The sequence below is a fragment of the Cyclospora cayetanensis genome, unplaced genomic scaffold (genome assembly GCF_002999335.1).
Source record: "Cyclospora cayetanensis isolate NF1_C8 unplaced genomic scaffold, CcayRef3 CcayRef3_contig_137, whole genome shotgun sequence".
In the NCBI taxonomy this organism is placed as follows: domain Eukaryota; phylum Apicomplexa; class Conoidasida; order Eucoccidiorida; family Eimeriidae; genus Cyclospora; species Cyclospora cayetanensis.
Window position 1 is genome coordinate 33644 of NW_020312078.1, and position 16912 is coordinate 50555.

The window sequence follows — 16912 nt, forward strand, 5'->3', positions numbered from 1 at the left end:
GCCTGTGTTCGTCGTTTCCCTCGAGGTGCATGCGCATGCAGCATTGTGGGGTGGCTTAAGGCGGGTTGTGCCTCGCTGCTGTTTTTGCTGCGCCTGCAAGGGACTCACTGCCACTCCTATTCCCGCTATCGCCCCCCCCTGTCTGTTGTGGCTTCTGCTGCGATTGGTGCTGCTGCTCCTGCTTTTGCTGCAGCTCCTTTTGCTGCTTCAGCTGCAGTTCCTGTACCACCTGCTCGTCTGCCTCGCGCCAAGCTCTCGCCATCTCCAAAGCCTGCTTGCTGTCATCTCGGCAAAACAAAAAGAAACCCTGCAACTCTGCCATGCCTGGTGAAGCACGTGCAACAGAAGCAGCACACCACAGAAAAGGCGGAAAAGACGCATTAGAGCGGCAAAACACCAGCAGGCACTGACTGCGAAGGAGGCCTACGCGAGGCGAAGCACGTGACCATCTGTTTTCCCACGCATCAAAAAGCGGCGTGCATAGATGCGCATATAAGCTATATATGTGTACATATATATGTATATATATATGGACAGCCAATCATAACGGCATTGCCACGTGCTTAATCGGACGAACACACATGCATAAATCTGCTAATCCGTCAAAACGGGATGCCTCTATATCCAAACACTTGTTAGGATCGCGGTCTTCGTTTGAGAATAAATAAAGAAATAAATATGTATACATGTATATTCAAAGGTGCGTTATCGTGGGGAGTGGGCACAGTGAATTTACGCGCACATATAAATGGGCATGCAATACATATATATATATATATATATATATATATATATATATATATAGACACATATGAACATATATACACGTACATGTACATACATGCATATATATATATATATCCATCATGCAGATGTCATGATGGGTAATGGTAAAAATCAACGCAGTTAAGTCTTGAATGCGTATACATCAATATGTGTGTACACGAATCGACTCGGCCCCTTTCGACTATTTTGCCTAGGAAAAGATGGACATACTGACACATTATATCTCCACGCTCCATAGAAGCGCACGTGCCAGCTAAGAATCTGCAATGACGTATGTGCATACACCCTGCCCCGTATGCGAGGCTTCTGCCACGAAGACTCGTGGGAGAAGCCTTGAGCGCAGCGAGGAGGAGGAGCTCACTGATTTGGAGTGGCGAAAGAATATTAATAAATTCATCGGCAGCCTCAGCGCTTGCATCCGGTAAAAATCGAAGAAACTGCAGACAAGCAAAGACAGGAAGAACTATCACACTGCACTCCCGCGGACGGACGATCCTGAATCCCTTTCGAGTATTTCGGTACACAGCCGCGAAGCGCCAAGAACCAGCTCAAGAAGCATTACCCTCGACTCTAGATTTCACAATAAAGACGCATTACCCGTAGCAGTGCAGACAGAGGCGCTGCGATGGAGAGGTGCAACGCACTCGAAAGCTCCCAATAAGCGCTTACTTGCTGCCTCAGCTGTGCAGGGGTGGCGTAGCCAATGCGCACTTTCAAGTCTACACGACCAGGACGAATTAGCGAAGTGGGAAGCCTGGAGGGAGGGGGAAGAAAGCAAAGAGAATCGGGCACAATAAGACGGCTAAGACACAGAGGTTGCGTCACGTTGAAGGCAAGAGCTGTACGGCAACGCCACGGCAACGCTACGGCAACGCTCTCTGGCAGGCTGAAACTTGAACGCATGCGGTGCCCGCTACTAGCAGTGCAACTGACAGCCGCTACAGCAGGAAAATCTGGGGAAAGCTGCTCTCAAGAGAAAGAAGCACTTTACAAACAGACAGCCGCAAGCAAGTAGGAAGCTTCTGTACACATTCCTATGGGCCCTGCTTTTTGGCAAGTATCACCGGCGAGACACAGAGAGCAGGAGACAACACAAGTATCATTAGAAACGTTGATCGAGCAACTCCAAGAAAAACACACACACGCACGCACATCCAGCACATTGCTCTTAGCACGCCATGGCGAATGCAGAAGGCAGCCTGGAAGAGAAGGGCACCTCTTGTCATGCCCAAGAGTGGCAAGCCGCTTGATTGACGGTACTGCTTTGTGCATAGTGTAAATTGTGTTCAACCGCACCGCTCTGGCTGGTTTGTCGTGAGGAAGATGATCCTCTCTTCTGTTGCTACCACCTAAACAGTGCAGCAGGCGCGCATCGTGCAACGGAAACTCATGAGACGTCAGGATGTCTTTTCTCAGCTGCACGATCTGGGAGCGCACTGACTACGGGGGGACTAGCGGCAAGCAAGCAGGCAAGCAGGCAGGTAGGTAGGTAGGTAGGTAGGCACAAGAACGCTGTGCTAGCTCTCAAGGGGAAAGGAACGGCATCTAAGGAGGTACAGCCGCAGCCAGCCTCAACACGTGCTGCCGCCTCTACAAGCATTCACCCCATCGAGTGCGTTCAACAGTCCGCTGTACGTGATGCTCCTTGCGCCGTAAGGGTTGACAGTGAGTTGTGTCAGAAGAGGCCCCTCCCCCACACTGGAGAGTTCCTTGTTGCCTTCTGCAGACTCCGACTGGCGAATCGCGCTGTCGATGTCTTCCAGCAGCAAGAGCGAGCGAGGAGGCACCGTGCTGCAGGGAGCAGAGGGAGGAGAGGGGGGATTCGGGGAGAAATCGCAGCAAGAGCAGCAGCAGCACACACGGAGCAGCAGCAGGCAGCCAGCACCCAACTTGAATATCTGCCAACTCGCTTTCTCCGTACAGGATACGCATGAGCTTACTTTTGAATCCCACGCTGCAAAGAAGCAAAAACGCTAATTCTCACGCAGTCAGATGCACGGCCATACACTGATGATGACATGCACACTGATGATGACATGCACACTGATGATGACATGTACACTGATGATGACATGCACACTGATGATGACGTGTACTTGATGATGACATGCACACTGATGATGACATGCACACTGATGATGACATGCACACTGATTATGACATGTACACTGATGATGACATGTACACTGATGATGACATGTACACTGATGATGACATGAACACTGATGACGACATGTACACTGATGATGACATGCACACTGATGATGACACGTACGTGGAATATCTCCGCGTGGCAGCTGCTGCGGTGCTTACAAAGCCGCGATTCAAGCGCACTCAGCTAGCACGAAAGACGAGGTTGTGTGAGAGGAAGACGCGAGCAAACAAGCGGCAGGAGGCACTAGAAACCACGCGCGCGCACACACACACACACACGCGAGGGAAGGAAAGAAGCGGGAGGAAGGCTCACGCGAGGAGATATTGCAACCTGTCATCGGTCATGTGAGGATCCGCAACATTGAGCACGCAAATGTTGTATTTAAGCTCCCCCGCGAGAGCCATGACAAAGCTGCTTTTCCCGCATCCAGGAGGACCATGCAGCAGATAGCCTCGACGGTAAGGAATGCCACGTTTCAAGTACCATGAGGCGGATGCTAAGAAGCGGCGAACATCTGCAAGAATGCTCTCAGCTACGCCCTCTGCAGAACAGACACGAGGAAACCATGGAAAAACACGAGACTCTGCAGCAGTCAGCACCCACTGAACAGCCTCCTTACGGAAAGCAGCCTCGTAAGACAACGAAGAGCACAAAAAACGCAGCAGAAGGAGGGGAGAGAGAGCAGATACACCTCCCCTCAGACACCCCTTTCTCCCAATGCCCCCTGCCATAAACACACACCGAGCGGCCGACCTCCCGACCCCCCTCCAACGAGGCTTGCAGAGCGAAAAGTGACGCAAATGCGCACACGAAGGAGACACAGAGACCAAGAGAACAAGCTAATGCCGCAAGGAAAGACGGGGAATTGCCGCGCACAAACAACAAACGTACAAAGAGCGCAGCTGATGTGCGCATAAATATATATATATATATATATATATATATATATATATATATATATATATGCGCATGTGCAGAGACACACCCATATGTATATACACATGTACAGAGACACACCCATATAGATATATAAACATATGTACAGAGACACACCCATATAGATATATAAACATATGTACAGAGAGACACCCATATAGATATATAAACATATGTACAGAGACACACCCATATATAATATATATATACATGTACAGAGACACACCCATATGTATATTAACACATGTACAGAGACACACCCATATGTATGTTAACACATGTACAGAGACACATCCATATAGATATATACACATATGTACAGAGACACACCCATATATATATATATATATATATATATATATGTACATGTACAGAGACACATCCATATAGATATATACACATATGCACAGAGACACACCCATATATATATATATATATATATATATATATATATATGTACAGAGACACACCCACCATATGGAAAACCAAAGAAAGCAACTATATGTGGGCGCACATAAATCTGCATAGAGGAAGAGGGCACGTAGGCTGCCTTCGCATGACTTGCCTGCAAGGACGACAGACTCGAACGGTCGAAGCCTTTTCGGTTCACCGTATTTTCTCCATTCTTGCCCAGTGCTGCGCATGCGTCCATGGGCAGACAACGCACCGTCTACCCAGCGGGAAGCCAATGAAGCTTCTTTACCACGATGCACAGAAGGCCGTTTCCGAAGGATGGGCAGGGGGAGCACGCCACGAGAGGCAAAGAGACACCTCAGGCAAGTCTAACTGTACCTCCTGTAAATTACTGTCCTTCCCTCTTCGCGTTGCAGTGCCGCTTCACGCGCCTCGTTGAGCTGCAGACAGACGCGCAACACGCCGCAGAAAGAAGAGGGGAATCCGAGCAAACACAGCTGACGGCAGGAGGAGGCGAGGGGTAGAGGGAGTGGAGACAAAGGGACGCTGGCGAGTGAAAGGGCGCTTATGCTGTAGCAGCAGCACCTCAAGCATGCGAAACGGTTTTGCCTGTGCAGCGAGCTTCTCAAGTTCCCTACGATCCTGCCTTCTGCTGCCAATGTATAATATGCCAGGCAGGCGTTCACACGGCTACTGAAGATGGCAGGGGCTTGCTGAACACCCCTCCCTCCCTCCTCCCCCCACGCACCGCGAATGTGTTTTGCGCAGCCTCCTCAGTCGAGGGCTGCAGTTTCAGGCAAAAAATTTCGTGCGTTTTGCATGCTTACGAGCTCAGTGATGCGGTGCTTGTGAAGAGAGAGCGTAGTGAGGGTAAGCGTTTCCCAGGGAGATCCTGAGCTGAAATCAACGACTTCCCCAGAACGCTGTCGATCAATCCAAAGAAAGGCGTCCTTATACCGCAGAACATGCTGCCCTGTGCGCAGAGTGTGCATGCATGACTCGCAGCACGAGGAGGATGTGTGTGTGTGTGTGTGTGTGTGTGTGTGTGTGTGTGTGTGTGTGTGCAGAGGAGTAGGCAAGTTCAGCATTCTTGCTTGCTGGCTAGACAGCGACTTTGAGGCGGGCGCATTTGCTGCGTGCCAGCCTTGCATGCGGAAAGGTGATACAAGCGTGAGACGAGAGCAGCAAGACACAGAGAGAAGCGGCAGCAGCAAGTGGTCGTGTGGGGATTATAGCACCTGGACTAGGCACGAAGTTGAAGACGGCTTCCACATTCCCTGCTGCGTCTTTGGCATAGGTCGTTTCTACGCCTAGGTGCAGCGAGCAGTTGCCTCTGATCGCAAGCACAAGCGACAGGGCAGTCCATTGGTGTGGCAGAGGCTGCAGCAGCAATCGCTGTTTCAGGCGATGGCGTTCTGGATTTCAGCATGGCTTGGTGAAAAGTATCGCACGCGAGCGCAGCACCGTCTGCGCAGTCGTTAACAGAGCACTGACCTCGCAATAAGCCACTGCATTACCCACGGATATGCAGGATCTCTGATGGGAACCTCGAGCGAAGTGAGCAGCCGTCGTCTACCCATCACCTTGAGCCCGCGTACTGCCCCTCTGGCCAAAGAAGCCGCAGCACCTGCGATCACGGCATGGGAATACAGGATTTAGACTGTGTGTTTCGATCTGCCAGATGATTTGCTTGAGGGGCAAGAACGAGGGGAAAGAGCAGGAGAAGCGCGAACCGCGGCTATATATACATATATACACACGGGGAGCAACGGCCAAGGCAGAACGAGGCAGTTCTTGTGCAGCCGTAGTTGTGCCCAAACAGCGCCAGACAAGGCTATGGATGCGCCGCTGCATGCATGCCCGTCTGGACGTACCCAAGCCAGCGAGGCCAAAGCCAGCACAAAAATAAGGATTGTTGCTGAGAAAATCGGGGACCAGCCGCTGCACGAAAGAGGGAAGGGGGGGAGATCCTGAGGAGCCACCAGTTGCCACTTGGAGGGCTGCACTGGCAGCCTTTGTTTCCGGATCCATGGCCGCTCTCAAATAGGTGCCTTCCTGGTGCGCCTTTCGCGAGGGTTTGCCTCGGGGAGTTCAGAAAATAGGGCTAGGCCAGATCTTGGTCACCTTCTATTCGTGTCACCTTCCCCGCATGGAGCAGCAGCTATGAGCTCCGAGCATTGCTTTTGGGTAGCTTTCTTTAATGAGGCGCACAAGGCTCGCAGGGGGTGGGAATTCAAGAAGGCAGAGACCCCTTAGAGCATCGCAGCCGACGGGGCAGAGGATCGCGCGACGGACGCGCACTCACAGAAGGCTACCCAAACCCCTCCGTGGAAGCCACTGAAGGGATATTTCATGAAAGAAAGAGCACTTGCAAGTTTACAAGATGAACAAAAAGGGATCATATTTCAGGACACCTGAAAATTCCCATGGAAGCCGTGGGGCTGCATTCTCAAAGGGCAAACAGAGGGAACATTCAATGCCTTCGCTATTGAACGTTGCAGGCTCCACGTGGAGGCCTTTATTTTATTGAGCCGCAATGCATTACGACGCATTGATGCCTCTCGTCCGCGAGAACAACAGCAAGCGGTCCGGGAAACTTGTGTATATGAACATGCAGTCTTCGCAGATCGATGCGACCCCATGACTGACAGTGTGAGAAACAAATCGGGGTGGAACCTTTCGACAAAGCGCATGACCGTTCAAGTTCCGTAGCGCCTCTCCCATTAAGGACCCGCTACACCAGAGCCTTTCTGCAGTCGACTCAAACACTGTAATAGCCAACACACACGGGGGAGAACCCACTGCATCTTGAATGCCGCCTCTTGCTTTTAACATTGCTGAATCCTTGATAACCTTTGCTATGCAAGTTGCATCCTTCCACTTCTGGAGTCTCATCTCATACACAGTTGGACCCGCCTTGCCTGTCAAATTTGCACTGACCCTACAGCGGGTCTTTGACCGATGCTAAAGGAGCACCAAACACAAGTTATAGCTGCAACTACGGATGAAAATGCTGTTTACGTACACCTTAGCAGTCTGTTTCATTTGCGCGCTCATTACAGGTGTTTCTGCCAATGACAACAATGGCGACGACAAGAATAAGGAGACTCCCTTAAGCCAAACATATAAGGTTCAACGAAATTCGAGCACATGGTAACAGCGCTCTGTTCCCTGCTTTTGCTTTCAGGAAGGTCGCGACTGATTTCCACGAAAACGCGCACTGCACAAGTTCCACGATCTCTAGAAGCAGACAAGATAAAGTCGCCCTCTAAATACAATATCAAAAGACCGATGAAAAGATCGGACACTGGAAAGCCATCCAGTCGTAACCTATGTCGCCAGCTACTCACTACAGATAGATATTTCAGTAGCCTTGCCACAAGTTGCTTCGCTTGCCCATCAGGGGATAGCCCAGCAAGCAAGAGAAGGTTTCCCCGCCCCTCAACGGTCGCGCAGGCCCTTTCTTCGTGGGGGATCAACAAGACAGTAGACGTAAGCAGGAAGAGCGCCATAGCGCGAAGCTGCAGAAAAACCGTACTCTTCCCTCTATTGGAATATCGCCTGTTAGGGAATAAACCTGATTAAGAGCGCGGTGGAGAAGGGGGGCCACATTTCAGTTCGCTTCGAGCGATTGGTATTGTTCCAGGCCCAGATCCAAAGTTGAACAGATCGTTCAAACTTTCCTTCTGATGGATTCGGCGAATGGCGTCAGCCAGAAGAATAGAAATGGAAAGAATTTTAATCTTTTTGCAGCTCTCAACCATCGGACGAGCCTGAACGCAGCATGTATTGATAGAAACTGCCAAATCGTAGCCCCCAGCACAACGGGTGTACATACACCCCTCTAATTATGCATCAACATTCCCAGGCTCATCACCTGAATGGTCCGTTATATTCTACAGCTATAAGTGTGGAATCTCGCCTACCTTGATTGTGTCAGTGATGACAACCTCCTCAAGTGCGCTCTTCTGAATTCGGTCTATTGCAGGGCCGCTGAAAAGGCCGTGTGTGGCAAAGGCGTACACCCTCTTTGCACCTTTGCTTTTGAGTTCCCTGGCAGCTTCCACCAATGTGCCAGCTGTGTCGATCATGTCGTCCACTATGATAACATCACGCCCCTCCACTGAGCCCACAAGATCCATGCTCTCCACCTCATTTGCCCTGATTCGCCTTTTGATCAGCATCGCTATAGAGCAGTCTTTGTACCCGCGACGCACCATTCCCTCCTGGAACTTTCGAGCCCTGTTATGCACGCAACCGCACATTAATGAAATACTATACAACGAAAAAACACTTCGTTTTCACACACGGAGAAGATAACCTTCGCCCCCCTGGCACACTTCACGGCTGTATCAAAATACGTCCCCTTATGGCATTTGCAATAACCTCGAACAACGAACAGCATCAGACTCCAATGACTGATCCTTGAGCATGAGCACCTTCCATCGTAAAATCTTTTTAAAGGCATTATTCGCTTGGTCTGTTCTGCTACTCGATATGCAGCGAACACCCCCAAGTAACAAAGAAACATACCTGTAAACGCCACCGGCGTCAGGAGAAACTACCACAGGCTTGATCAGGCCTTTGGACTCAAAATAATCCAAGCCTACGATTTGAGCCTCCACATTATCAACGGGCACGCGGGGGCCAAAGAATCCCTGGATCTGCCCGCAGTGCAGATCCACAGCCACCACTCTATCCACCCCCATCGCCTCCATCATCCGCGCAACGTCGGCCTGAAACAGAAACATATGCGACAAAGTGTACATGAGGGATTGCGAAAAATTATTGACCCAATAATCGCCCCCCTAGAAGATCCCGAATGTGCATACACAGCCGAAAACAGATGCGTAACAATTGTGGCAAGTAACACTGATACTGTCTACGATTCGAAATACGCCTAGACTTACTGCAGATATTGGAACCCTGCTATTCATCTTTCTGTCTTGTCGGGCATATCCAAAATACGGAATGACAGCTGTAATTTTCTTTGCAGAGGCACGGCGGCAAGTGGAGATCATGAGGAGGAGCTCCATGAGATGATCATTGACGGGGGTACTGGTAGGCTGAATGATGTAAATATCCTTACCCCTCAGTGAATCCAGGAATTGAATGTTCACTTCCCCATCGGCAAAGCGCCCCACCGAAACACGGCCAAGATGGGTAGAGAGCCTCTTAGCAACGGCAGCACCCAGGTGTTCATTTGCCGTTCCGGTAAAGAGAAGAGCATCCCCCAGTTTCCGAGCAAACGGCTGACTCTCCCGCGATCTCCATAGAGGATTCTCTTGGGTTTTCCCGTCCTCTTGGCTTTCACACCGAACGGGAGACTCCGCGCGCGGATCTAATGCCGCCATGAACAATGCAGAACCCGCTGCTGCTAGCGCCACAGCTGAAGCGAACTGAGAAGAGGAAGGCAGCCAAGAAAACCACCCATGGGAGTTTGCTGCACCAAAAGGCATCCCCGCATCCCTGGTACAAAAATTCGATCCGACGCCACTCGACCGAAATCGCGGAGCCGAAGAAGGCGCCTCCTGATCGAGCCCATGCTCTTGCTGGTGAAGGCTGACGGCAGCTGCTTCCTTCACAACAGAGCGCGCTTCAGCCCCTGAAGCTACCACACGGCAGGCGCGGGCTAGCCGGGCAAACCCAACCATCTTGTCGGTGGGTAATGCCTGATTGCGGGAAAAGGGCGAGGAAGCTTGCAGCAATGCAAAGCGGGAAAGCGTATCTCCCTGAGCAAACAAGGGATAATCAACTCCTTTGACCACGAAACTCTCAGGGAAGACGAGAAGGAAGGAAGTAGGGAACTCTATGACGCCCCCAACAGAACTACACCGCCTCTGTCCACACGCGTGCAGCAGCCCCACAATCAGTCAGTACCCAAGAGGTACTGGGCAAGTTAATTTAAATGCCAGTATATTTGCGCCATCTAGAGATGTAGGAAGCGAAAATGGACGCAAACACACTTGTGGGCCGGATTTCCGTAGCCGCTAACCGCACTCCGCCGTGGCTTCTTCGAAGTAGTAGAGCCCTGGGTGCGTATCGGGCCGGTCGCTCGTCCAGAGCCACATTCGTTCGGCAATGTTAATTCTGTATAAAGTACTCACTTTAATTGTCCAGTTGGTAGGCTCGCTAGGCAGAGCTGATTTTCCAATAACCCTGATCACCCGTTCATGCCGACGTTGGTGGACCGACTTCCGACTGTACAGCCGCCGTACGAAGCAGCCCGAAGCACGTCGATTTTATGGAGAATCCCCTCCTCCACTCTTTTATATAGCCTCTCCTTCTACTGTTTGCTTTTAAATTCCTGTATGGGTTCACGTCCCTTGCGTGGGTTCCGCGTGGTCGACTGCCAGGCATCGAAAGGGCCCAAAGAGAATGTGCCTTGTTCTGATGTGCCAGCGCGTCGGTTTCTGTAGAAGCCTCCCCCGCAATCTTTAGTATAGCATCTCCTCCTTCTGTTTGGTTTTAAATTCCCGTGAGAATCCACGTCCCACGCCGAAGTTTCGCGTGCTCGACTGCCAGGCATCCAACAAGACCAAAGAGAATGTGCCTTGTTCTGCCTTTCCCCCTTTTAACCTTCAGTGTTGTAATACCTTCCAACCTTGCATGGATATGCTATTTCGCATCACTGCCTTCGTTCCTGCAATAGTACGAGTGGCCCGTTTGCCTGCTCGTTCTAATTTGCGGATAAGATAAACGCCAATGTATTCGGTGCTGCGAGTCGAATTACCGAAATTCCAGGTTCTGAGTCCTACTAGCTGCGAATTCCACTGTAGAAAACTTGCTGGAGTCGAGTTTCGTCCGTTTCAACGCCTGGCCTACCGGGCTGCGTTGAACGTCTTTCTTATGGTACAGAGCTCGAGTAGAATGGTCACTTGTGCATCATTTTCACATGGTATCCGTGCGAACTCGGGAAGGACTATGGCGACACCTTCATGCTCATGCTTCATTCATATCTACTCGTTTGATGCACGAAAGTCCCTCCTATGTAAGGAGGGCGTTGCGCTTCCTTTGTCTTCGTAAGGAAACATGTTCCCTGCAGACTCAACGCAAAGGTACTAGGAAGGTTTTTGACGGGTTTCGAATAGAGCTAACTGCTTACCCTGCTCGCGTTTAAGAGAGTTGCGAATTTAAGATGTGAAAGCTTAAAGGGTATAAGCAGCTGAACCTCATAAGCATATCAAGTATTTACAGCTGGCAGCACAGAGCATCTAGTGCACAGGAACACTTCATTGCGTCTTTTCATAGCGGGCTAATAGTACTCTGCAATCAATATGACATACAAGGAGACTAAACACTTTGTTGTATTCTTGTCTAATTCCGATTTGGAAAATACCAGTGTAGTACAAGTGAAGTCCGACTTAGCCTGCCACAGAGAGGCTTGTATAGCGGTAGCGAGGAATCGCAAGAATAAACGAACCCTCTTTGAAAAAGAATTCTTCAGTTTAGTCTTGATAAGGGAGAAGATTAGTAGAGCGCCGGAGCGAGACCCCGTCAATGCAGGCCTATGATTATGCTGGGGAATGTATAAAGGAATCCTCTTGACTCTAAAAATTTAAGGGGGTTTACAATTCAGGATTAGTGTAGAGTACAGCTCAGAAGACCGCACAGGCATTGAGCAATAAGCGACGGGAATGCAGCATCGGGGCTCAACAAAGATCATTAGAAAAGCACGGTGCCTGTGAGCATTTGGGAGGGCTACGTGCAACGAGCTGCCAAAGCTGAGATACAAAAGCCAACCGACTGGCCTTTGTCAGTCGCAAAATCAAGGGAAGAAAAAGTTAGGCAAGCAGAGCTTCAAGCCTCGCGTGGCAATGTAAGCTTGGGGAGAGCTACATGCTGGCTAGAAGTCGAAGAGGAAAGGGCTTTCGAGGGGTCTGGCAGGGGCCTCTATGATTCGGCATCTACGCTGCCGTATTCAACTGGAAATAGAGGCGATACGCATGCACCCGCCGCAAGAGGCTTATCAGCGTCCACACAAGTCTAGCCGTTCAGCCGCCAGGTCGCGCGAGAGTCAATCTCAAGCCCCCACGGCTGTTGCATGTGTATCCGAATATTGTGCTGTTCCTCAGGATGCATTCCTGGTAGGCTGCATTCGGCGCCAACAAGACTCCAATGGCAAGGAAAAAGCAGAATGTCTGATGAACGTATTTACAGGGGCAGTCAAGAAATAGAATGGGGAGAAAGGTTTCGCGATTTTTTTTGAACAGAACGCAGAAAGGCAGTTGGTCGATGAGTGCAAGACTCTCGGAGCTCAGAAATACTTGCAGCGGATCATCATGCACATTTCACAGCTTGCCCAGCTCGCAGGCGTATGCGTTCAAGCACACTCGTATATGGACTGGTCAGCATACCTGATTTATCGTTCTCTAAAAGTTTCAGTAGGCTTGCTTTTCGCACCGTACGATGCCGTCACTCGGCCACCAGGAGGTGCGCTCGTAGGGTTTCGTATCGCCCTTTTATTCCTTTCGTAGAAGCCTCCTAGCTGGTATTCATTTTAATAAATTGCTCAGCTAATCTGCGCCACGATATTTGCTGCCTGAGCGAGCACTAGCAGGCCACGTACGTTTCCTCCGCATTGACCAAGGCTTCCCCCAATACTGGAGAGTGTTTGGATTACTTATAATTCTGAATGGCAGATTTTTTCACGCCATGTGCTTGCAGGCTGAACGCCACAACGATTCCTGTTCCAAACAGCCGTATAAATCGACCTCGTACATGAGGGGGTCGCAAATGTCACCAGGGCACAAGTGGACTGATTAGATTTCGGTGAACGCATGTGCAATTCGGGAAGATAACGGGCCCCTGTAAAACTGCGCAGTTGTTCAGTCTGCGCAGTTTTACCCTTCGTGGTACATTGGAAACGTATAGGTAGAGACTTGTACGTGTGCCTCCTCCGAGCAGTTCACGAGGTGAACCCGGTTAGAATTTTATGATCGTTCGACACCTCGACAATTTGCATTCGACTTTCGGTGACGTTTTCAGAGGCCCATGCCTTCGTGTAGCGGTGGTACAACTGCTTTAAGTGTATGCATAGACTACCTCCCTGTTTGTCACCGAACAACATAGTCCTCTTTAGACCTCTCCTCCCGGGAGCGGTGCAAAGACTCCATCAATCTCTGGGCTGTAGAAGCTTTATTTCGAGCAGCTTCACGAGATCGCGCAGGCCCTCCAGCCCTAAGTATCACGTGGCGAGATGAGAATGGAGACAAGGTTACTGCACATGTCAGTGCCTTGTGTCGAGAGGGCTCCCCGGATCTACACTTTCGACGGGTAGAAACGGGTGGGAATGGGGTACCAGAAGAAGCTGAAATCGTGCTAGCCTCTGCTCCTGCACCCTAACGGAAAGGCGACCCTAGAGCTATGCCAACCCCTGGAGCTGTTCAGGTTGACTCACCAGCCCGTTGCGGCGTTCATAAGTCGCTCCCGGCAGCCTCCCCCCTTAAGCTACGAGAGAAACAGCGGCGAGCCCGTCTACAGATGTTCTGCCCGTCTCCTTGACGACTGAGGTAGCAGCGTCTCCCCCGTTTAGGCCCGTAAGTCATGAAGCGTCAAACGACACATGTAAGCTGCAGGCAAGTGGACAGACACCCGAGCTATTCTGACTGCGTGAGCTCTCTGCACCTCCTTCTAGGGAATCAATGCGCGTTAGGCGGCATCCTGACTCAGGAGGTCTCCCCCTCGTTCCCCTTCTGTTTCACGTGCTGCTGAAGCAAACCCCTCAGCAGCTGCTGGTGCCTCCCCTCGGCGCAGCACAGTCTCAAGATCCCGAGTAATTGCTGCTGCTTCGCCCTGAGGGAAGCCGAAAGAAGCCTTGGCGCATACTGGACGGCCGAGAGAAGACGGAACGTCGGCGTAAGGAAGGTTTCTGCGGCAGCAGCAAACACAAACACAGCGGAATACTAGCAGGGGTCGATCTTGCAACGCCACTGGGCACTGCTTCTGCTATTTGTGTCGCACGGATCCAGCGCCGGAGGGGGCCACTCTTAGCCAGCGCATAGAGAGACGCGACTATACAGGAAGATAGACACACACACATGAATCTATAAGCACTCTTCTATCAGTCACCTCTCTGTCGTCGTGTCTGTCTGCTGCGTGTGCATGCATGCAAAGCTAAACACGCGCATGTATCTATATATGTACATCTATATATCAATCTATGAGGGGCCTTCTTTCTAGCTGCCTCTTCCCCTTTCTAAAAGAGCATTTTTTTGGCAAGATCGCATACCCAGGAGGCGTGCCGTAAGAGACTTGCGGTCAGGCAGTTTCGCCAGCAGCGAGACGCTTGCAGGAGGGATGATCCTGTCGGGGGTAAGAACAAGAACCTTTACTAACGGGAATGGCGTGCACGCGGCTGGGGGGGGAGCTCCTAGAGCCGCTTCGGCTGCTGCAGCTTTTGCAGCAGCTGCAGCCGTCGAAGCGGCTGCGACAGCCTCGACTCCCTTTGCAGCCTTTCCAGCCGCACGGGAGCGCGGCTGTCTGAATATCGGAAGAGCCTCAAGAGGAGGCATCCCTTCCACTGGAACCAGCGTGTACTTGTCTCCTGGTTTCCTCCTGCCGATATCCTGTGAAGCTTCTGTTGCTCGCTCTCTGTTGTCTGCAGCAGCCTCCGCAGCATGCTGGAGCAGCAGCTGCAGCGCCTCTCCAAGCCGGTTTTCCGCCGCAGCGGATGCATGCACGAAGGCATACAAGCATTCCCCCTCGAGGTGAGGCAGTAACAGCGCAGCCGACTCGGCTACACTTCTCGACGCTCCAGCCACGCGAATCGCTGCCATCGCCCTCTGCTCCGCTTCTGCCGCTGCTTCCACTGCTTCCGCGTAGTTTGCCGGCTCAGGAAGATCCATGCTGCTCAAATCCTGCGGTAGCTGCTGAGCATCGCCGTCGCATGCGCTGCCAGAGCTAGCGACGCCACTGCCCTTCCCCCCTCCTTTCTTCTTCTTCGCTCCACTCTTGCTGCTGCTGCCCACCGCCCCACTCTTGCTGCTGCTGCCCACCGCCCCACTCTTGCTGCTGCCAGAAGGCGCAGGAGCTCCTTCTGCAGCCTCCTCCTTATCCTCTAGACTCGAAGCATCGACTCCGAACGCCTCAAGAAACTCGTCCTCACTCAGCGGAGGATCATCCCAACGACCCCACAGCCGCGCATGCATTTCTTCGTCTTCTAACACGACATCTCGCTGAGCCTTCCGTTCCTGCTGCTGCTGCTGCTCCTGTTGCAGCTGCAGAATAGCCGTGCGCATTAGCGAATTCTTGATCCTCTTTAGCAACACAAACTTGTGAAGACCACGTTGCACTAAGGCATCAAACATGCGCTGCTTCTGACTGTTCGTTAACCCCACAGACACCTCCTTGCCGCCATCCGATGAAGTGCTGCTGCTGCTGCTGCTGCTGCTGCTGCTGCTGCTGCTGCTGCTGCTGCTGCTGCTGCTGGAGGTTTGAGTCCACAGTCGCACCAAAGTTAGCGACGTTTGCAGCAAGTGCTTCGTTTCGCGCAGCTTCAGAGCTTTACCCTCCCTTGTTGTCGAACTGCCTAATTTGTTCTGCTGTTGCTGTTGCTCCTCAGCCTCTCGCGCTGCTGTACGCAGCTGCGGCAGGCGTAGCCGCTGCTGCAGGCGCTGCATATTCGCTTGCTGCTGCCTCTGCCGCAGCAACAGACGGTGCTTCCTCAATTGCTCCTTCCTATTTTGCTGCTGCTGCAGTCGCAACTTGGCCTTCTTAGCGGCGAGCTCCTCCTTGCTGCGATCCCCTAGACGATCCTTATCCTCGAGCTGCTCGTGTTGCTGCTGCTGTCGTGACTTTTTAGCCTGCCGCCGCTCCTCCTTTTGCTGTAACAGACGCTGCCTTTGCTTCTCTTGGTTCGCTCTGCGACGCTGCACTATTTCCTTCTCCTTCTTCTGCTGCTGCTGCTGCTTTTGCTGGGCTGAAAGGGCAGCCAGCCTGCTGTGGCTTATCCCGCTGCCGCTATAAAGGCTCAGTGGCAACAGAAAAGCACCGGATATCACCCACCTGCTGGTGCTTCTGTTGCTAATGCTAGAGCTGCTGCTGTACTGTTGCGGCATTCCCCCGTTGCTTGGGAGGAATGAGAAACATCCTTGGAGCAAAGGACCCCCACTGCATAAATATCCTCGCTCAGCAGATGCATCGCGGGGGGAGCACTCGCTGAAGCAGCAGACACCGCAAGAGGCAGCAGCAGCAGCTGCTGCTGCAAGAAGCAGCACGGCGGGAGGGAAACGAGGCTTACGTTTCCTGCTGCACATCATCCCTCCCAACACGACGCAGCAGCAGCAGGTGCTGCAGCAGCAGGTGCTGCAGCAGCAGGTGCTGCTGCTGCGTCAAGCTGCTGAAGGGTGACGACAGCTTGTGTCGGGGGGAGTCAAGAAGGAGGCAGCCGCTGCTTCTGCAGCAGCTCTTCCGGCAGCTGCAGAAGCAGCAGCTGCTCACTTCGACAGCGGGAATCACGCAAAATAACGCAAGTGTCCATAGACGAACAGCTGTTGTGCAACCGCTGTTCAAAGGGGCTGCAGCCGACAGGAGCGCCTCCGGCTCGGTTGCATGCGGAGGCGTTGCGGGAGCAGCAACCCATCCCACACCCTTGACAAGCGCGGAAAAACGATAAATTCT

General features: G+C 51.9%; 2 protein-coding genes across 2 annotated transcripts; both read right to left on the reverse strand.

The window, feature by feature from the left end:
* Positions 1 to 55: 55 nt before the first annotated feature.
* LOC34620337 lies at positions 56 to 9945 on the reverse strand. The gene is made up of 16 exons (XM_026336588.1): positions 9202 to 9945; positions 8825 to 9027; positions 8218 to 8533; positions 7921 to 8064; positions 7352 to 7812; positions 6968 to 7232; positions 6166 to 6355; positions 5868 to 5918; positions 5123 to 5264; positions 4439 to 4458; positions 3254 to 3482; positions 2391 to 2577; positions 2083 to 2135; positions 1456 to 1540; positions 1148 to 1223; positions 56 to 324 (listed from the first exon to the last, which is right to left on the reverse strand). The coding sequence occupies exons 1-16, from the start codon at positions 9943 to 9945 to the stop codon at positions 56 to 58; spliced, it is 3435 nt and encodes a 1144-aa protein (XP_026192373.1).
* Positions 9946 to 13736: 3791 nt separating this feature from the next.
* Positions 13737 to 16548, reverse strand: LOC34621804 (GRB10-interacting GYF protein 2). The gene is made up of 6 exons (XM_026336589.1): positions 16456 to 16548; positions 16332 to 16402; positions 15737 to 16252; positions 14523 to 15673; positions 14046 to 14162; positions 13737 to 13813 (listed from the first exon to the last, which is right to left on the reverse strand). The coding sequence occupies exons 1-6, from the start codon at positions 16546 to 16548 to the stop codon at positions 13737 to 13739; spliced, it is 2025 nt and encodes a 674-aa protein (XP_026192374.1).
* Positions 16549 to 16912: the final 364 nt, after the last annotated feature.